The sequence below is a fragment of the Oncorhynchus mykiss genome, chromosome 5, assembly GCF_057628025.1.
Source record: "Oncorhynchus mykiss isolate SJ-2025 chromosome 5, ASM5762802v1, whole genome shotgun sequence".
Lineage (NCBI taxonomy): Eukaryota > Metazoa > Chordata > Actinopteri > Salmoniformes > Salmonidae > Oncorhynchus > Oncorhynchus mykiss.
In genome coordinates, this window is record NC_143026.1 from 43,059,635 (window position 1) to 43,082,680 (window position 23,046).

Sequence of the window (23,046 nt, forward strand, 5' to 3'; positions counted from 1 at the left end):
TTTGGTAGAGTGCTGCAGAGTTGTCCTTCTGGAAGGTTCTCCCATCTCCACAGAGGAACCTCTCTGACCAAGGCCCTTCTCCACCGATTGCTCAGTTTGGCCGGGCGACCAGTTCTAGGAAGAGTCTTGGTGGTTCCAAACTTCTTCCATTTAAGAATCATTGAGGCCACTGTGTTCTTCAAAGCTGCAGAAATGTTTTGGTACCCTACCCCAGATCTGTGCATCGACACAATCCTGTCTCTGAGCTCTATGGACAATTCCTTCTACCTCATGGCTCGGTTGTTTCTCTAATATGTACTGTCAACTGTGGGACCTTAATATAGAATAAGGCTGTAACGTATGAAATGTGGAAAAACTCAGTCTGAGTACCTTCCGAATGCACTGTGTTTTCATTGTGTTCAGTGCTGTTGGGGATTATAGTTTTTGTCTCATGACGGAGTAGGTAGTGGAGCAGATGGTGTCTCTGTGTGCCTCTCTCTGTAGCTAGGCTCTGTTGGAGTCCTAGAGGATGACCAGCCACGCTTGGGCTTGGGCTTGGGATAGGGGTTTTAGTCAAGCCTGTCATTTGTATGGTATGGAAGATAAAGCAATAGAGTAACTTTTTGTTAGTGTATTACATCTTACTGCATTTTTTACATATGAAAGTGTTGTCATTGAATAATGATAATGTTAGATACTGGGCATCAATTGCATTTCTGTGATTTGTCAGTGTTTAATTGTAGGGCAGTATTTTTTTTTTATTATTTGCCCCACAACATATATGTTTGCGGGAATATTAAGGCTACAGCGTAATTACATAGTTCAAATGGTAGGCCCAGAGCCATATACAGTGTACACATTTTTAGACAATACGGCCCAGAAGGGGTGTGGCAAATTGACCATATACCCCCCCCCCCCCTCCCCCCATGCCTTATTGCTTTTATATATATATATATATATATTATATTAGTTCATTCAGAAAGTATTCAGACCCTTTGACTTTTTCCACATTTTGTTACGTTACAGCCTTATTCCAATAGTTTTTTTTCTCTCGTCAATCTACACACAATGCCCCATAATGACAAAGTGAAAACAGGTTGTTAGAAATGTTTGCAAATTTATTACAAATAAAACCATAAATACCTTATTTAAATAAGTATTCAGACCCTTTGCTTTGAAACTGAGCTCAGGTGCATCCTGTTTCCATTGATCATCCTTGAGCTGTTTCTATAACTTGATTGGAGTCCACCTGTGGTAAATTGATTGGACATGATTTGGAAAAGGCACACACCTGTCTATATAAGGTCCCACAGTTGACAGTGCATGTCAGAGCAAAAACCAAGCCATGAGGTCGAAGGTGTTGTGAGGCACAGATCTGGGGAAGGGTACCAAAAAATGTCTGCAGCATTGAAGGTCCCCAAGACCTAATCGCTGCCAAAGTTCCTTCAACCAAGTACTGAGGGTCTAAATACTTATCTGATATTTCCCGGGCGTTTTTCTTAAACATTTTTTTTTAAATAGAAACAGTTTTTGCTTTGTCATTTTGGGGTATTGTGTGTAGATTGAGGGGAGAAAAACAATTGAATCAATTTTAGAGGAAGGCTGTAACAACAAAATGTGGAAAATGTCTGAATACACTGTATATGGTAGGCCTATTTTCATGTCATAAAAAGCAACACAATTATGTCTGGTAGTTATGGTAACATGACGTGCTTGATTGTGACCTCAGGTAAAGGTAACTCAATTGTTTTTGTATGTTAATCCAGCGACAGTAAGACCCTGTGGAAACCCTCTATAACGCAGACTCCACTGTCTGCACACTTTCCTTTACACTGAGTGCAATATGGTAGAAATGCTAGGCTGGAGGCTGTGAATAATATGCATTTAGGACCAAGCTCATTACGCTACCCGGTCCTTTAAATGGTCTTGTAACGCATATTAGATTCTTACGAAAGGCTGTGTTTTTTTTGCTTTGGAGAAGATAACGGTCTTACGCGCATCTCTATCTCAGTTTGACCGCATACAACTCGCTTTTCTTCAAACCACTGTAACTGAGTCAAGCTTTGAATCGCCGCAGGGGAGACGAGCTGTCAAGATACTTATTAAATCCGTTTGGATAGCTGGTGATGCTTAAAGTCACTATGCTCTCGTCCAGAGCAGGGGCAACCCCAGCTCCAGACTACTGGATAGATGGATCGAAGAAGGAGATCTTGGCTGACTACTATGAGTTGGAGTCCGAATTGGGACGGTGAGCATCCTCGCTCTACAGTACTACTGTATTCAGTGTTCTCATGTTTTCACTGCCTTGATATCGCCAGGAGTCGCATTCTGATGATCTTCTGGTCTTTTCAAGCTATAATTTTAATAATATATTAGTTAGTGATCGAAGGACATGCAGCAAATGGTATTGCATCTATTATATTAACACTTTAGTTTTCAATGGAAATAAATTCTGCGTACAACACAGGAGAGAATGCATTCGGTTACCACAATTTCCTGCCTAGATTAGCATCCCCTGATGTTTTTGCTAAAGAAAACGATTGTTTTTAATAATCTAAAATAATAATGGTCATCTAAATAATTGATATACAAATAATTGACAAGGCTATAAAAAGTTATGTAATATAACTGTCAATTTCCATCATACCCAACCTGGTCAGAGCATTTAGTAATATTCTGTACGTAAATACGATACTTTCTATTTAGTATGTTACGTTTTGTATGGTATGCATTCATTTGTGGATTTTCATCCCCCATTTCGTATGATACCTATGATCAATACCGCTCCCGAATGGCACAGCGTCTCACTGCATCTCAGTGCTTGAGGCGTCACTACAGACACCCTGGTTCGAATCCAGGCTGTATCACATCCGGCCATGTTTGGGAGTCGCATATGGCGGCGCACTATTGGCCCAGCATCGGCCGGGCTAGGCCATCATTGTAAATAAGAATTTGTTCTTAACTAACTTGCCTAGTTAAATAAATGCGTAAAAAAGACCTTACAGCCTTATTCTAAAATGTATTAAATTGTTTTTTTCCCCCCCTCATCAATCTACACACAATCCATCAAAATGGCAAAGCAAAAAGTGTTTTTTGAAATGTTATGAATGACAATTTGTATTATATTAAGTTCTAAATTTGTAAAATATACGATATGTTACGAATTCGCATAACCTATTATGCTAAGAATTTGCTAAATGTCCAATATGTTACGAATTAGCAAACGTATGAAATGTTACAAATTCTAGCTATGGTTAGATTTAGGAGTAAGGTTAGGGGAAGGGTTAGCTAAAAGGGTTAGGTGAAAAGTTAGCTAAAAGGTTATCGCAAGGATTAGCTAATATGCTAAGTAGTTGCAAAGTAGTAAGTAGTTGAACAGTTGCTTATTAGCTGAAATGCTAAAGTTGTCCGTGATGAGATTCAAACTCACAATCTTTGGGTTGCTAGACGTTGACCTTTTTGTTTTTGCTTTAAGTAACCATCTGTCTTATTTAACCATACCAAATGTAACATATCATACTAAATGGAGTGTCTTGGATTTGCATACAGATTAATACGAAAAGCTCTGAGACCAGGCTGTCATACTGGTAAGTGTCCTTTTATGACCATGGTCCACTGGGAAAAACACAACTCTGTTTGGTCATGTTTATCCTCATAGCACTTTTCTGTACAACTGTAAACACTTCCAAAGCAGGAAAAATAGATACAAAGAAGTTTTGCTCATAACTTTTTCTCGTGAGTTATAGCGGTACAATTAACATGATTTGAGATACTCTGTGGCTTACATAAAGCAAGTCACCTACCAAAACAGTCTCCAGGCAACGACATTGTGAGACAACAGCAGCAAGTTTGAAGTTTTAATGTCACATGCACAAGTACAGTGAAATGCCTTTCTTGCCAGCTCTAAACCCAACAATGCAGTAATCAATAACAATGTAATACTAAAAATAACAAGGTAGAACAAAAACGCACTGTAGAACCAAAAACACACAAGATATGGAAATTAACAGCTGATTTCATGGCAGATTATAACACATTCAGTAGGTGGTCTGGTGACATGATATGGACTGGTGCATGTGTTTTTATTTATTTCCTTTACGCCTGACTGACGTGTATGTTTGTTTACTTGTTTATTTGGATCCCTATTCGTTTTTACAGAAGCAGCAGCAACTCTTCCTCTTGTGGTCCACGAAAAACACACATGACAAGTAACATAACACTCATATACTGATAGACAGGGAAAGTCACACAATAGGCTACAGTATTAAAGAAGCGGTATTGATCATGCGCTGGCACTGCTTTACATGGCTCTGGCTGTGCCGCCACAATCACATGAGAAGAGCCCTACTCCATATTCATAACTAATTGTATTATACAAGGCAGTCTGATAGCATCGGGACAACAGTTGCACTCAAGGATCTGCCACTGAGCCATAATCAGGGATATGGAATGGAGAGAGGGAATCTAATGCATAGAATCAGGGAAATTAGACCCATCTACAGAAGTCCCAAAATTGACCTGCTTCTGCCCATGCTGCTGTTGGTCGTGAGCAGGGAGATGGTGGCCTGTTGAGTTTGAGTTAATTCAAGTTGGTAATTGATTTTGGGAAGATGAAATAGGGGATATTATATTTAGGGCTGAACATAGGCTATCCATATCTGTTGGCTCAGAGGTAGGGCCGGTACCAGAAGGAATCAGTTGGACGGGCAATGGGTTCCATAGGGGGGCACATTTCTTTCACAGGACCTCCTATGTGTGCAAGCGTGTGCACATGGGAGTAAATATCATAGGCGGTGTGTGAGTTTCAAGTTTGGGGAAGCTTACAATTTATCCTACCATTTATACCAATCTGAGTGGCAGTTATGATTATTTTATAGGCTTATACGAATTTTCATGGAACAGTTTCATTTCAATAATAACGTTTTAGTTTCTCAAAATCACTGTCTCAAAGTTAATCAAACATCTGAATTAAAAAAAATAAAAACGAAAAGTAAAAATTAAACTAATGCGAGAGCACCAGCCTCTGCTATATGGACACGTTGATGCACCGTGATCTATTGGCAGCTAAAGAAATTAGCTAATGGAACAGAGACAGCCTATAGGCCAATAACTGCCATCGTGAACTAAATAAAATACATGTACATAGGCCTAAAGCCAATAAATAAAAACAGTATAAAATATCCTGATGAAAATGCAGGTTCTTTTAATTGCATTCATCTATCTACTCCACCTGTCTGCCTCCCTTTTTAATCTGTCTTAAGCTATCTCTAGTGAAGTGAAACATTGTATCTCATCTGTGAGGACAGACGCTGAGAGACGAGAAGCAAGTACAGGAACTGAACTTTTTTTATAAATATTTTTTTATGTTTTTAGTTTATCTTGTCTTATCGCTACTAAAGTGCTGTGATTGTGAAGTTTAAACGTACTGTATAGGAGCAACAACTGCCCAGCCGCAAAGTGGTAGGCCACACAAGCTCACAAAATGGGACCGCCAATTGGTAAAGCGCGCAGCGCCTAAGAATCGTCTGTTCTTGGTTGCAACACTCACTCAGTTCCAAACTGCCTCTGGAAGCAACGTCCGTCGGGAGTTTCATGAAATGGGTTTCCATGAATGAGCAGCCGTAAGCCATGCCCAATGCCGAGTATCTGCTGGAGTGGTGTAAAGCTCGACACCATTGGACTCTGGAGCATTGGAAACTCGTTCTCTGAAGTGATGAATCACACTTCCAGCAGTCCGACGGACAAAGCTGGGTTTGGTGGATGCCAGGAGAATGCTACCTGCCCGAATGCATAGTTCCAGCTGTAAAGTTGGTGAAGGAGGAATAATGGTTTGGCCCTGTTTTTCATGGTTTGAGCTTGGCCCCTTAGTTCCAGTTAAGGGGAATCTTAACATTACAGCATACATTGACATTCTAGACGGCCATTTTCTGTTTCAACATGACATTGCCCCAATGCACAAAGCAAGGTCCGTACAGAAATGGTTTTTAGAGATCGGTGTGGAGGAACTTGACTGGCCTGCACAGAGCCCTGACCTCAACCCCGTCGAACATCTTTGGGATGAATTGGAACGCAGACTGTGATCCAGGGCTAATCGCCCAACATCAGTGACCGACATCACAAATGCTCTTGTGGCTGAATGGAAGCAAGTCCCCTCAGCAATGTTCCAACATCTAGTGGAAAGCCTTCCTAGAAGAGTGGAGACTGTTATAGCAGCAAATGGGGAACCAACTCCGTAATAATGCCCATGATTTTGGCATGAGATGTTCGACGAGCAGGCGTCCATATACTTTTTGCCATGTTCTGTAAGTGGCGGGTGTTTGAGCTTTGGTGCCAAAATAAAGAAATGTTCCCTATTTCAGAGCTCTCTGGTGGACATTTTGAATGTTCCTCCTGGGGCTTTTCGTGCAGGGCCATTCATTCTACCCCCTGAAAGTGTATATGGCAGCTTTTCCAGTCTTTTGCTAATCCTGCTTGTGGTAGAGTGCTTTGTAAGCAGCGTCTTTCCCACAGGATTGTGCAGGCTATTTCTATGGCAAAAGGCAGGAATTAGCTAACAGTGTATGTGCCCACTCAATTAAAGGGTTGCCTGCAGGAGATACTGTAAAAATATAAACGCCACATGTAAAGTGTTGGTTCCATGTTTCATGAGTTGAAATAAAATATCCTATAAATGTTCCATAATGTACACAAAACGCTTATTTCTCTTGAATGTTGTGCACAAATGTGTTTTCATCCCTGTTAGTAAGCATTTCTCATTTTCAAAGATAAACCATCCACCTGATTAAACAGCATAATCATTACGCAGGTGCACCTTGTGCTGGGAACAGGCCACTCTAAAATGTGCAGTTTTGTCACACAACACAATACCACAGATGTCTCAAGTTTGGAGGGAGTGTGCAATTGTCATGCTGACTGCAGGAATGTCCACCAGAGCTGTTGACAGAATTTAATGTTAATTTATCTACCATAAGCCGCCTCGTTTTAGAGAATCTGGCAGTACGTCTTTGATTTTTTTTGTTGTTATTTTCTAATAACCAATGTATGTGTTCATGCAAGTGACTGACTGAATTCTCACTATCTGTATCTGCTATTTGCAGCATGCCCAGACCCTTGTTTTGAGAATGAAAGATATCTCAGTTTCTAGGTCTCAACTTAGAAGAAACCTCATGAGGTATTGGTCTGTCACATGCATGACCCAGTATTGGTTGGTCACATGAATGAAGCAAATGTTAATGATGAATTAATTATGAATGATGAATAAGCTAAATTATGCTAATGTGACTTGTCTGTATATAAGAGAACTAACTGGACTGCCCCGGAAGAGCTCCTGATCTTGGTGCATTAGGTTGGTTGGAACCTCTCCAGCATGCTGATAATAAATAATTATTAATTTAAGATTGACTTTGAGTGTCCCTGTGTAGAATTTCCATGGCATGTCCAACCGGCCTCACAACTGCAGACCACGTGTAACCACGCCAGCCCAGGACCTCCACATCCGGCTACTTTACCTGAGGGATCGTCTGAGACCAGCCACCAGGACAGCAGATGAAACTGTGCACAACCAAAGAATTTCTGCACAAACTGTCAAACGTCTCAGGGAAGCTCATCTGTGTGCTCGTTGTCCACACCAGGGTCTTGACCTGACTGTAGAGGGCAAATGATCACCGCTGATGGCCCCTGGCATGCTGGAGAAGTGAGCTCTTCACGGATGAATCCTGGTTTCAACTGTGCCGGGCAGATGGCAGACAGCATGTATGGCGTCGTGTGGCCGAGCAGTTTGCTGATGTTAACGTTGTGAACAGAGTGCATGTTTGGGATGTTCTGCATCGACGTGAACAACAGCGTGTTCCAGTTCCCGCCAGTATCCAGCAACTTCGCACAGCCATTGAAGAGGAGTGGGACAACATTCCACAGGCCACAATCAACAGCCTGATCAACTTTATTGATGCGGAGATGTGTTGCGCTGCATGAGGCAAATGGTGGTCACACCAGATACTGACTGGTTGTCTGATCCACGTCCCTACCTTTTTTTTTTAAAGGTATCTGTGACCAACAGATGCTTATTTGTATTCCCAGTCATGTGAAATCCATAGATTAGGGCCTAATGACTTTAAAATGGCTCAATTGACTGATTTCCTTATATGAACTGTAACTCAGTAAAATCTTTGAAGTTGTTGCATGTTGCATTTTATATTTTTGTTCCGTGTATTTGTGCTGCAGGAAGCTGGGAATCACCACAGACTTTTGTGAGGTTTTATCGCCTGAATTTCGCTGCCCCCAGTGTATGTAGCACACAGTGTGCTTACAGCTGGGACAAAAGGTCATTAGGCAGCACGCAGATTGCACAATACCCGGGTACAGCAGGTTTTCCTGTCCGGTTGGAACTCTGGGTAGTCTGCCGTGGGCCGTTTCATTTGGTCTCCGCTGGGGTCGGCTTGTAGCGTGATTTCATATCCCCATAGCTGTGTTGTACCAAGTTGCCCGACTGAAAGGGAACTTACTGTTATGACCAGTTCTACTGTTCCCTGAAGGAGGGAAACGAGGTACAACACCCCATTTCCCTCCTTCAGAGATCAGTAGTTAGTCATAACTGTATGTTTTTTGTTTTTTTTTTCTGCTCAATTCACATGGTCTGGAATAACTACTAGCCCTAGTTATACCATCAGGCACATTTAAAGCTTTGAACTTTTGAGCGTTCTCAGTCAGAGTTCAGAGTGAGCTACTGGGCCCTGAGTCTAAGCAGACATGCAGTAGCCCCAGATGAAGGCATAATGTAGCTGACTGTACTGTAGCGTGTCTTGCTCCTGAGAGTAGCAGCAGAATCTCTTCTGGGATGACATAATGTTGTGTGAGTGCAAAACTGAAATGAGCAGCTTGTGTAATATATAGGCAGGCAGCATTGAGCTGCATCAGCAGAGCGATGCCTTCACTCAGATGACTTGTTTCGTTGGTTTAGAAAAGCTTGAGGGTTACTGTAATTACTGGGATTGGGAAAAAGACCCAGTAGTTTTTAAATTACCGCAATTCCGTTACATGGTATAAATCCACTTAACCTACTGTAGTTCAATAACCAAAATATATATATTTTTTCCAAGTCAATGTGTCATGTCATCGCTGAAACCCCATTCTTTCTGCAGACATCATTGAATCTTAATTCGGAGCAAATATTTAACTGAGTTTTAGGAAAACATGGCACATAAAACGATTTTACCGAAATTCTGCACAATTCTTCCAGTAAATGTGATTTTGTTAAACTTTGAAATTGTTTTTGTTTGAGATACATTTTAAGTAGAAATTTGAGTCCGTTACAGTGGAATTGTAACAGTAAATGAGTATGACAAACATGGACACTTCAAACAATTTAGCCTACCTAAAAAATTCCTTCCGTAAAGCAATATTGTCCCACCTAAAGTATTGTGGCATTTGGCTGCAAAATTAAATGTCAGCATTTGTGGGAAAAGCTATATGAGCTTGTGTTGTTCATTGATACTAAATGTTTTAGTATCAATGATGTGTTTGTCTTAGTGCTGTGGTTGGATATGACCATTCCAGAGTGATGAATATGATCCATTAGTCAATTAGTGGAATTCATCACTGATGATCTGGGATGGAGCTCTCTGGCATTGATGTAGAAGACCCATCTGTTAATTAAATCCCACAACTAAATCTGATGATAGCAGTAGCTAATTTCCCTGTGTGTGCGTGTGCACATTTAGAGAAAAAAGGTGGTCTCTACAAACTAAAAGGGTTCCTCGGCTGTCCCCATAGAAGAACCCCTTGAAGAACCATTTTTGGATTCCATGTGTATCCTTTTCCACAGAGAGTTCTACATGGAACCCAAAAGGGTTATCCTATAGGGACAGCCGAAGAACCCTTTAGGAGTGCAGGACAGACCAGGCTCTGGAGATATGCAGATCGCTGTACAGCTTTATATGCAGATCTCTTTTGCCCGTCCCTCTTGAGCTTAGTGCTAGAACAGACAGCAACAATAAGCTTCATTCTCAGGGTGTCAGACCAACAATAAGCTTCATTCTCAGGGTGTCAGACCAACAATAAGCTTCATTCTCAGGGAGTCAGACCAACAATAAGCTTCATTCTCAGGGTGTCAGCCTCCGAGGCTAAATGGTCTAGCATCTTGACTCATATGCTGTGTGTGCAATGACTTTAGAATGAAATAACGCTTATCTCTCGAAGAGTTGAGAGGCTCAACACAATGCTATATAATTCAAGTGTGAAATCATGGCATAAGGATGACAGAAACAAATGCCGGGAGAAGTTGAATTGGGAGGTGGATTTATAAAGTGGATTAACATGTGTTGACTAAAATAAATGAATGGAATAAATTGGTAGTTTATTCAAGAACTGACTCAGATATTTAGACAGATTTTGTTAGACAATTACATAAGGAGGGCACATAGTAGAGTATAGGCCTAACTATGTATTGCTGTAACTTTTTCAGTTCTTCGTTGTATCGTGGCCTGTCTGCATATTTCAAACTCTTACTCCTCTGCCAATGAGTGGCCATTTTGACGTCAGATAGGAAAGTGGTCATTACACGTGCTCTCATCCATCACAGAGAAGAAAGCAGGGCAAACTCATAAATATAGATCCCTCTTTTTTGTACGACATTAAGATTGCATGATTTAATGAAATGAGGCATTGTAGAAATTACACGGGTGGATCCAAAGTGGAGCGAGGAGGGTACACTAGGATGAGGTCATCTCGTCAACCTGATAACAATTTAATGATGTTTTGTTTATTAGTGTTTATTAGATTTGTGTTATTTGCTTAGGTAGGCCTTTGCCTTTGCCCCTGAGCTGCACAACAATAGTGTACAGTCCTTTGCCCCTGCATAACAATAGTGTACAGTCCAAGTCTAGTTTATCACTTGAATTCTCTCTCCTAAGACTCTTGGCTGTTGTTGTGGTTGGATTGAAGCTGTGAGCTGGCTGTCATGCCTGCCTTATGTCTGCTCACATGGACCTGCCGTGAGGGTATTTCCCACAGGAGGCAGGGAGGGAGAGAGAATGTGGGAGATGAAAAGAGAGAGAGGAGGTTTGGGTGAGAGGCAGGGAAAGAGAGAGAATGTGTGGTAGAGGCAGAGAGGATGTGTGTAGGAGTAAGAGAGAGAGGGAGAGGGAAGAAAATCTGTTCTGTATTTCTGGTGTAATGGTGAGTATCGAGGTCTGGACACCTAATGAGAGCCCAAGTGCTTTCCTCTGAACACAGAAGCTGCTTCTCTCTCTCTCTCTCGCTCTCTTTCTTTCTTTCTCTCTCTCTTCCCTCTCCCCACTAATTTGTAAGCTGTGCTACCAAATTTGATTTATTTGCACATTGGAGGCGCTCCAATAGCGTACCTTTCTATATACTGCAGGCAGCACAGTATGTATCCCTTTTGCTTTCTTGAAGCCGTTATAGCAATCTTCTCTTTAAAATGTCATATCAACTCCTCTGACAATAGCAGGGTCATGTTGTACCTGTAAAAGATGTCACATGCAAAGTGGAGCTCTTATTCAGAACTAACAGTACTACTTACGTTTGAATAAATACAAAGTAGATCTTTAGTTGGCTTTGTAGCTCAGGGCCCTCATTTCAAAAGTGCTTATCTAGAATCATCCTCCCCTGTCCATATAACCGTATTCCGCACTCCTACTCTGACAAGCCCAGGGCTTTTAATAACAAAGGAGACATAATTAATGACCCCGAGCCAGTGGCCAAGGTGACCGAACCGCTGAACACATGACAATGTAAAAATGAAATCAAATCCAACTTTATTTGTCACATGCGCCGAATACAAAAAGTGTAGACCCTACCGTGAAATGTTTACTTACAAGTCCTTAACCAACGGTGCAGTTCAAGAAGAGTTATGAAAATATTTACCAAATAAACTCAAGTAAAACATAATGATGGTGTTGTATTCGTGTTTGGCCATGCAGTCTTGGGTGAACAGGGAGTACAGGAGGGTACTAAGTACACATCCCTGAGGGGCCCCAGTGTTGAGGATCAGTGTGGCAGACGTGTTGTTGCCTACCCTTACCACCTGGGGCGGCCCATCAGGAAGTCCAGGATACAGTTGCAGAGGGAGGTGTTTAGTCCCAGGGTCCTTAGTTTAGTGATGAGCTTTGTGGGCAAATGGTGTTGAACGCTGAGCTGTAGTCAATGAACAGCATTCTTACATAGGTGTTGCTTAAATCCTGAAGGAATATAGACCTAATCTCCATGTTTGCCTACTACTGTTATAATTTATAGTCCTATGGGATTGTGGTGAAATGTGTCTACCTAGCGCTCAGATTTGAACGTGTCAATACAGAGAAAATACAACGCTGAGTTTCTTTGGGAGAATTGCCAACTGACGCTTCAGACAAACACTCTAGACACTGTACGCAGCCATAATGGAAGTAAAGAAGAACCTCATCAAAGCCTATTCACCATTTCCCTGCGCTGTTTGCACATCGTGTCCCTACCCACTTGACAGTTGCTCTTGTATCTTAACTGTGTATTCCCTCTGCATTTAGGGGAGCGACATCCGTGGTGTGCAGATGTCGACAGAAGGGAACACAGAAGCCGTTTGCGGTGAAAACGCTGAAGAAGACAGTGAGTTTACGCTGTATATTCGCCATAGAGTCTTAGTGTAGTCATTTTACCCAGAGACTACAACACGCTAAAGGTCCTTCCTTAACCCAGTTCTGTTTTGTTTCTGCAGGTGGACAAGAAGATAGTGAGGACAGAGATAGGTGTCCTACTTCGACTCTCTCACCCAAACATTGTGAGTGTTCTACAGCACTTTTGGGCTGTCCTTGCATAGAATTAACGATTGCTGTTGTGTTTTTTTTTAATCAATGCGGAATTTATGTTTGTTTTGTTTTACTTCTTCCAGATCAAACTAAAAGAGATATTTGAGACCCCGTCAGAGATCAGTCTGGTCTTAGAGCTTGTGACTGGAGGAGAGCTATTTGATAGGTTAGTTAACTGCCCTAATGGTCACACACACACACACACACAAATACGCACACATACTCTCTTTACCATTCCTCTGTTACAACAATCACAACACATGTTATTCTCTCAGGGTTGTGGAAAAGGGCTTCTACACTGAACGGGATGCTGCTGATGCTGTCAAACAAGTACTAGAAGCCGTTGCAGTGAGTTGACTTCCTTCCTCTGACGCCTGTCAAAAAGTAGGCCAATAAATGTTGAGCAAACTCTTGACATACTGTAAAACCATCCCACATTCACTCCGTCTGTCTCCTTATCGATACATTATAAAGGGCAAAAGGGAAATGGAAGGCTTTTTCCGTAATCAAATCCCAAATTCACTGTCATTTGAACCAGCACTGTTGGATCAACAGTGGACACGGTTTAAGTTCACTTCCTTGAGCTATCGCATAACCAAGCGTGCGTCTCTCACTGAGCTATCTTTGACATCTTATCCACATGGACCGAGCCATATGTCATATGGCATGAACTTGCTAGTGTCTTGTAAGAGATCTCCTTCCATGATCCTCAGTTTGCAACAAATTGATGTTGCCAAGGAGATTAAATAGTAAGACAGACAGGGAATTTTTAAAACATCGAAACCAGCCTAGGACTTGGTGTTGTTTTCCCAACGGGGCGACTCAGGAGAGGACAACAGGGCTTTTCTTAAAGTTTCCTTGTGTTGTTGAGCAAGGTGCTGAGAAAGTGTTTGTTCCGTGTTGATTTGGAGTGATTCCTTTGCATTGTACACGGCCACTTGAAAGACAGCAGAGAGCTTCTGCAGTCTGTGTTACATGACGAACTCCTTCTGGATATCTAGCTAAACGTCCCAGTGGAGCATTGCGGTAGCCTCGTTTCCCGCCAATCTCACTGACACATCTACATTTAAGTCCCCACTCTGTTTGTGACAGATTCCTTCATTATAGGCCATTCATTTGGTGTTATCTTAGCATCATAACACGTTGATTATTTTGGACACGTTATGCTGTGATAACGGAGAATCCGGAGATTCTTTGTGACCTTTTTTTTTTTACTATGTCAAAAGACGGTGTTAGGCTAATGTTCTTGATATTTTACCATTGAGACCCGATGCATCTCAAAATAATATTTGTCCTCGTTGGCCAAATACATTGGCTGGCCCACCTCTCAGGTAGGCCCTGCTTTACTTTCTCTGGCAGAAGAGCACCACAGTCAATGAGAATACACAGCTGTGTAGTTGGGTTACAGTACTGTACGAATAGCTTTTTTTTTTGTGGTGCGGTGGCATCCGTGGGAGACGTGGGATGTGTGCGGTGTGGTGGAGGCTACTGTTTTCGCTCCTTTCCTTCTTCTCTTCTTCCCTCCTTTCCTCCCTCCCACACTCCACATATCGGATGAGAGGAGAGGAGAATTCCCCTCTGACATCATAGAGAGATCACACCCGGGGGGGGGGGGGGGGGTCACATACATAGTGTGGGGAGAAAAGGATGCCTTCGTTCACTGTGAATAACGTCTGTTCAACTCAGTCATTCCCAAGCAGAAAATATGTCTGTTTTGTTGCGTAATAAGTGTAGCTCCTTCAGTGCCAACTTTGATGTTTAGAAATGTATTGTCAGTGCCAGTGGAATGGAATGTGGTTTTCTTTAACAGCTTGATGTTAAGAGTTTACACAAGAAACCAGGGATTTTGATATACACCCACCCACAGTGTGCAGATGATATAAAGTTCTACAATAGGTTGCTTTACAAACCGGTATCATTATCAAGACAGTGAGCCATAGACTTGTCAGAGGAGGTCTACATCCATGACACTACAAAGTCTGAGAACACATTGCTTTCCCTCACTCAAATCCCACCTTTGTCTTTCCAATGACCAGCATTACCAAGGAAGCTGCCTTGTGCTACTGTTTTCTGTAACTGTGCAGAATTCCATGGCCCATGCTGCCTTGTTTGATGAGTTACTGTGGTAACACAGGTGAAAGTCCTCGCTGAACCCCAAAAACAGTTTAAAACATGTTTACATCCAGTACACAGTATCATAGAACATTGTTTAACAGTGTAATACACTGTTTTGGCAACAGTAGGAAAGAGGTTGTGAAAAGTAGTTGATCTTTTCATTTTGCTTATACATTTTTAACAGTGCGCTATAATGCAGGAATGTTACGGTTCTGCGTGGAAAAGGAACTGTGGTGGTAGATGCCGCCCCCAAAATCCCTATCAGTCCAGCTCCATACTCACCACCAGACAGATCAATAACACTATATGTGTATAGGAGTCAGTTATGCTGCTGTCTTGTGTCTTTGGGCAGTACCTGCATGAGAACGGCGTGGTGCACCGAGACCTGAAACCCGAGAACCTCCTATATGCCACCTCAGCACCAGATGCTCCCCTCAAAATAGGTGGGTGCGTAAGTCAATACACTGTGGGATTCACTACGATTATCCCAAAGAACATCCATTGAGCCTGAACAGACTCTGCTGTGCTATCAGATACAGAACTGAGATAATTGGGGAATCAATGCCAAAGATTCTATTCTATTCTTTTCTTTTGTTTTCCATTCTATTGTACTGGTGTTCTATTTTATTCTATTCTACTATTTTATTATGATACTATATAATGAGAACTTCCAGAAATAGGCATGATCTCTAATACAGCTCTCTTTCTTTTTGCAGCTGATTTTGGACTGTCAAAGATCATCGATGATCAGGTCACAATGAAGACAGTTTGTGGTACACCAGGATACTGTGGTGAGTTGTAACCCATTACTGTGATGCTATTTCATTCACTTGGAACAAAGTAATAGACAGTGCCATTTCAGACATAGCAGATTGTTGTTGTTTTGGTCATGCATGCTTTACCTGCCAAGTTTTGAGCAGAGATAAGTACCCTGAGGATAGTTTGCACTGTATATTGTAATATTTATCCACATACTACATAGTAAGTTCTTCCTTGGATTAATTAGTGAATAAGAATTCCTTACTCTGTTTTTCATCTCTGTTTCTCTCTGTCCTCCATGTGTTGCCTCACCCCCCCCCCCACATCCTGCGCTTCTCTTTCCCCTCCCTCCCTCTCTATCCTTCCCTCCCTCTCTGCCTCCCTCCAGCCCCAGAGATCCTGCGAGGATGTGCTTATGGACCTGAGGTTGACATGTGGTCGGTGGGCGTTATCACTTACATCTTGTAAGTGACACCAGCCCCTCAAAAGTGTACTGGGACCCTGCATCACATCATTGAAAATACATCAGTTCCTTTTGACACTGAACAGTTTTGTTATTTTGTTAGCAGAAAACAACAATAACAAAATGCATCAAGAATATGTGTTCTTTATTTGATGAGAGGAAGTACAGACCTTTTTTAATTGCATTTTTAGGCCATTTTGGTTTCTGGATCAAGGGTGTTGGTGCATTCATGTTTAAGAGCAGCTGAGTGTTTTTTTTATCTCCTCACATACTGATTGGTATACATAGTATGTGGGTGTGCGTTCCCCGTTATACAGCAAGCAGGGCAATGGTAGTTCAACTGCAAGCAACAGCATTCAGAAGAAGCACAGTGGTGTACAGACTACTAGTTAATTAATATTAAACTGTAAAAAATAACCTATTTTGAAGGCACATCAATCTGGGAGAAAAAGAGAGTGAGTTTCTTGTTATTCTGTCCAACATTTAAAGGCAAACCTTAGTGCGAGGAGGATTGCCATCTCCAATAGAGTTGTAGCTCAGGCCCCTGCGGCTGTCAGAGCCTGTCAGACTGTGCCAGCCAGTGAATCAATAGACAGGAGCTGTCTGTGGTTGACGTATACCTCATTTTTCATCCTCCCTCTGACAGGCTATGTGGCTTTGAACCGTTCTTCGATGATAGAGGGGACCAGTACATGTTCAAGAGGATCCTCAACTGTGAATATGAGTTTGTCTCCCCCTGGTGGGACAATGTGTCCCTCAATGCCAAGGATCTGGTGAGTTCTATGTACTGGTACCAGGGGTCCAGAGGTTACCACAGTTCAGCTGCCGGGTTGACATTCCCCTCTGGTACTTAGACCTAATTGATGAATCCGTAATTGGTGGAGAATGCAAACCTAACCAGCATGAGGGTTCTCTTCTTGCCCTGTCGACTACTGGCTTGGCTTCTGAAAAAGCATAGTGTGCTGTACTTCCATAATGCCCTTGCAGACTTATATGCCTGCACTTTAGCATCCGATCGCTTAAACCATGGGTTAAACAATGGCGAACGTGCATAAAGATGGCAGAATTCCGATATGACGTCATTGTTTTAGCACTATCGACACTGAGTTTTTAAACTACGGCACGCGATATGGTTCAATGTGCCAATAAATCAACACAATCTACTTTTTTTTTCTCTTTCGGTTTTTCAAATTGCCGCCGTCCTGGAGATGAAATTGGGATCATTTATACTCTGCTAATGACCATACATTAAAAAAATAGAATAACAGAGAGCAATGTACAAAAGGTGAACTTACCAAAACAAGGAATTTGTGGTAAGTGCATGGACCTCTATTTTTATGCACCTCTGCTTTTGGTTAGGCATATGGTTGCGTGCTGCATTGTAGCATTGGGTCAGGTGAACTGTTTCCCAGCTGAAGGGTCAGTGGGAGTGTGTCCGTGTAGGTGTGTCTGATTCATAAAATAAGATAAAAAGGAGGGTAACTAGACTACATCCATCTCCTACTGTATTTTTGTATTTTATCTCCAAATTATGAACTGGGCCGACTTGTTATGGGGACAAAAGGAAACTGCATAAACAGCATCCAAGCAAATAATGAATTCAGACTCACAGTCTCAGTGACCCAGTTACTAACCATATGCTACTGTATGTGCTGCTGTCCTGTAGGTGAGAAAGCTGATTGTCCAGGATCCAAAGAAGCGGCTAACGACCTTGCAAGCACTGCAGCACCCCTGGGTGACTGGGAAGGCAGTTAACTCAGCCCATATGGACACTGCTCAGAAGAAACTGCAGGAGTTCAATGCACGCCGAAAACTCAAGGTAGGTACAAAAACAAATTCTCTGTCATTTTTTTTGTACAGTAGTTAAGGGCAAGTAGTAACATGTATAATTTATTTATGTCTCGCCATTTTAAAGTTAGGATTGTGTGCTTGTGTCAATATCCTTTGACTGAATACAGTTGAAGTCTGAAGTTTACATACACTTAGGTTGGAGTCATTAAACTCCTCTCATTCCACTCCACACATTTCTTGTTAACCAACTATAGTTTTGGCAAGTCGGTTAGGACCTCTAATTTGTGCATGACACAAGTAATTTTTCCAACAATTGTTTACAAACAGATTATTTAACTTATAATTCACTGTATCACAATTCCAGTGGGTCAGAAGTTTACATACACTAAGTTGACTGTGCTTTTAAACAGCTTGGAAAATTACAGAAAATGATGTCATGGCTTTAGAAGCTTCTGATAGGCTAATTGAAATAATTTGAGTCAATTGGAGGTGTACCTGTGGATGTATTTCAAGGCCTACCTTCAAACTCAGTGCCTCTTGGCTTGACATCATGGGAAAATCAAAAGAAATCAGCCAAGACCTCAGAAAAAACTTGTAGACCTACACAAGTCTGGTTCATCCTTGGGAGCAATTTCCAAACGCCTGAAGGTACCACTTTCATCTGTACAAATAATAGTACGCAAGTATAAACACCATGGGACCACGCAGCCGTCATACTGCTCAGGAAGGAGATGAGTTCTGTCTCCTAAAGATGAATGTACTTTGGTGCAAATAGTGCAAATCAATCCCAGAACAACAACAAAGGACCTTGTGAAGATGCTGAAGGAAACGGGTACAAAAGTATCTATATCCACAGTAAAACGAGTCCTATATCGACATAACCTGAAAGGCCGCTCAGCAAGGAAGAAGCCACTGCTCAAAAAACGCCATAGAAACGCCAGACTACGGTTTGCAACTGCACAAGGGGACAAAGATCGTACTTTTTGGAGAAATGTCCTCTGGTCTGATGAAACAAAAATAGAACGGTTTGGCCATAATGACCATCGTTATGTTTGGAGTAAAAAGGGGAAGGCTTGCAAGCCAAAGAACACCATCCCATCCGTGAAGCACGAGGGTGGCAGCATCATGTTGTGGGGGTGCTTTGCTGCAGGAGGGACTGGTGTACTTTACAAAATAGATGGCATCATGAGGGCGGAAAATTATGTGGATATATTGAAGCAACATCTCACAACATCAGTCAGGAAGTTAAAGCTTGGTCGCAAATGGGTCTTCTAAATGGACAATGACCCCAAGCATACTTCCAAAGTTGTGCCAAAATGGCTTAAGCACAACAACGTTCAAGGTATTGGAGTGACCATCACAAAGCCCTGACCGCAATCTTATAGAAAATGTGTGGGCAGAACTGAAAAAGCGTGTGTGAGCAAGGAGGCGTGCAAACCTGACTCAGTTACACCAGCTCTGTCAGGAGGAATGGGCCAAACTTCACCCAACTTATTGTGGGAAGCTTGTGGAAGGCTTCCTGAAACGTTTCACCCAAGTTAAACAATTTAAAGGCAAATACTAATTGAGTGTATGTAAACTTCTGACCCACTGGGAATGTGATGAAAGACATAAAAGCTGAAATAAATCATTCTGACATTTCACATTCTTAGGATCACCACATTTATTTGAAAACTTCTTATGGCTGCAGGGGCAGTATTGAGTAGCTTGGATGAAAGGTGCCCAGAAGTGCCCAGAGTCAACGGCCTGCTCCTCAGTCCCAGTTGCTAATATATGCATAGTATTATTAGTATTGGATAGAAAACACTCTGACGTTTCTAAAACTGTTTGAATGATGTCTGTGAGTATAACAGAACTCATATGGCAGGCAAAAACCTGAGAAGAAATCCAAACAGGAAGTGGAAAATCTGAGGTTGGTCGATTTTCAACCCAGCCCCTATTGAATACACAGTGGGATATGGATGAAGTTGCACTTCCTAGGGCTTCCACTAGATGTCAACCGTCTTTAGAAACTTGAATGAGGCTTCTACTGTGTTATGGAGCCGGATGGGAGCTCTTTGAGTCAGTGGTCTGGCAGAGAGCCAGGTCCTGGTCACGCGCATTTCACATGATAGCAACCTGCGTTCCATGGCTTCTCTACAGACATAGGAATTCTCCGGTTGGAACTTTATTGAAGATGTATGATAACATCCTAAAGATTGATTCTGTACACGCTAACAAAAGTAGCTACTTGGACATAAATAATGGACATTATCGAACAAATCAAGCATTTATTGTTGAACTAGGATTCCTGGGAGTGCATTCCGATGAAGATCGTCAAAGGTAAGGGAATATTTATAATGCGATTTCTGATTTCTGTTGACTCCAACATGGCGGATAATTTTATTTTCTGAGCGCCGTCTCAGATTATTGAAGTTTTTTTTAAATCTGACACAGCGGTTGCATTAAGGAGAGGTACATCTATATTTCCATGTCTAACAACTGTATTTATCGACATTTATAATGAGTATTTCTGTAAAATGATGTGGCTCTCTGCAATATCACCGGATGTTTTTGGAACTAGTGAACTTAACGCGCCTATTTATACTGAGATTTGTTTATATAAATATGAACTTTATCAAACAAAACATATATGTATTGTGTAACATGAAGTCCTATGAGTGTCATCTGATGAAGATCATCAAAGGTTATTGATTAATTTGATCTCTATTTGTGCTTTTTGTGACTCCTCTCTTTGGCTGGAAAAATGGCTGTGTTTTTCTGTGAGTTGGTGGTCACCTAACATAATCGTTTGTGGTGCTTTCGCTGTAAACGCCTATTTGAAATCGGACACTGTGGTGGGATTAACAACAAGGTTATCTTTAAAACGGTATAAGATGCATGTATGTTTGAGGAATTTTAATTATGAGATTTCTGTTTTGAATTTGGCGCCCTGCACTTTCACTGGCTGTTGTCATATCATCCCATTAACGGGATTGCAGCCCGAAGAAGTTTTAACTGACCTAAGACGGGGCATTTTTACTAGCATTAAATGTCAGGAATTGTGAAAAACTGAGTTTAAATGTATTTGGCTAAGGTGTATGCAAACTTCCAACTTCAACTGTATATTTGGAATGCAAGCAGATACAAACATATACTGAGTATAAGGAACACCTTCCTAATATTGAGTTATATCCCCCCTTTTGCGTTCAAAACAGCCTCAATTTGTCGGGGCATGCACTTTTACAAGGTGTCGAAAACATTCCACAGGGATGCTGGCCCATGTTGACTCCAGTTGTGTCAAGTTGGCTGGATGTCCTTTGGGTGGTGGACCATACTTGATACACACGGGAATCTGTTGAGCGTGAAAAACCCAGCAGCATCGCAGTACTTGACACAAACCGGTGCTCCTGGCACCTACTACCATACCCTGTGCAAATGCACTTACATATTTTGTCTTGCCCATTCGCCTTCTGAATGGCACATCCATAATTCATGTCTCAATTGCATCAAGGCTTAAAAATCCTTCTTTAACCTGTCTCCTCCCCTTCATCTACACTGATTGAAGTGGATTTAACAAGTGACATCAATAAGGAATCATAACTTTCACCTGGATTCACCTCATCAATCAATGTCATGGAAATAGCAGGTGTTCTTAATGTTTTGTATACTCAGTGTAAATGATTGCTATAATTTGTTTATTTATCTGCACAGTCAGAGTGGGCCTGCACGTTAATCCTAAACTATGTCAATGAATGATGTGTTTGTTGACAGGCTGCAGTAAAGGCCGTGGTGGCCTCGTCACGATTGGGCAGCGCTGGCAGTCACGGCCACGCTGACAACCGCAAGAACAGCAACTGCAACAGCGCCACCAATCAGGAAGGGGCACAAGAGGGGCAGCCACGGAATGATCAGTCACAGATCCAGGAAGGATCCTAACTGTGGATCTCCTCTGTTGCATGTCACCCTATGAAGCCATTCTACCCTCCTGTTGGACTGTGAAGTTTCTGAGAGGAACCATATATGGTCTCACCTATACTGGAGATACTCCGCCTGGCTTTATTGCATGTGGCTGATTAATTAAAGGATGTACAACCATACTGACTCAGCACATTGCAACAACATGCCACAAGTATTTTAAGTACACGTGAAATCAGAGTTTACGACTGCGCATGCCCATTTCTTTACTCACACAACAACTAACTTCACTGGATGGTTTATTTATTCCATTATACCATGTCATAACTGCAAAATGACATCCAAGTGTTCACAGTATTAATTTGCCGGTTTATAAAGTAATTCATAACGATGGTAATCATCATGCTGCTCTGGTGGCAGAATATAATATAGACTGGAGAATTGATTTAGGTTGATTTGCATTACTGGTTGAGTAGGCCAACAGTATCTGTTTGGAGAACGGGTTGGACACATTTTTCAGATGGTCATAAACTGAACCTTTATTACAACGTCTAAGGAGAATGCCTTATTGTATCTTATTAACTGTGTTTTACACTCCTTTTGTAAGAAATATTGAGTATCTTGTTAAAGGTCCAATGCACCTGTTTTTATCAGAATATCAAATAATTTCAGGGTAACAATATCAATTAAAATAGTCAAAAGAAACAACAATTGCTTCTTAGCAAAGACCGTTTCTCAAGCAAGAATTTTGCTAGGACTGTCTGGGAGTGATCTGAGTGGGGAGGGGAAAACTGAAAACTAGCTGTTATTGGTAGACAAAAGTGATGTTATTTAAAAGTGTAGAGTTGTTTTACCATTAAGAACTTTTTCTTTTGTTTACCAAAATGGTTGTGTACAACTGAAAAGGCACCCCAGTTTTTTTTATTGCCAAATACACAATTTTCATGGAAATGGAAGAGTAGATATTCAGTGCCAAAATTGGTTGAGTCTGTTGCTTTATTAGATAATATCCCACCTCTGTCATATACAATGGAAGAGGCTGTTTTCTTGCTGCAAATATTTCTCTCTCATTAATCCATTAACTGACATGCCTTGTAGTGGAATGTTTGTTAATCTACAAAGAAAAAGGTTGGCTGTGTATTGAATTTTTAGCATGATTTTGCCTGCAGTATAAAGGAATGTTGTGGTTAATATATGAAATGTATTCAACAACGGTTGTCCTTTTGCATGTGGGAATGTTGAATTGAA

At 41.5% G+C, this 23,046-nt stretch overlaps 1 protein-coding gene across 1 annotated transcript; it reads left to right on the plus strand.

Annotated features, from left to right (window-relative positions):
• Positions 1–1,658: 1,658 nt before the first annotated feature.
• camk4 (calcium/calmodulin dependent protein kinase IV) lies at positions 1,659–21,978 on the plus strand. Its single transcript, XM_021602992.3, has 11 exons — positions 1,659–2,227; positions 12,495–12,573; positions 12,683–12,745; positions 12,857–12,939; positions 13,049–13,121; positions 15,241–15,331; positions 15,605–15,679; positions 16,036–16,111; positions 16,757–16,883; positions 17,777–17,929; positions 21,655–21,978. The coding sequence occupies exons 1-11, from the start codon at positions 2,106–2,108 to the stop codon at positions 21,817–21,819; spliced, it is 1,107 nt and encodes a 368-aa protein (XP_021458667.1). The 5' UTR covers positions 1,659–2,105; the 3' UTR covers positions 21,820–21,978.
• The last annotated feature ends 1,068 nt before the right edge of the window (positions 21,979–23,046 follow it).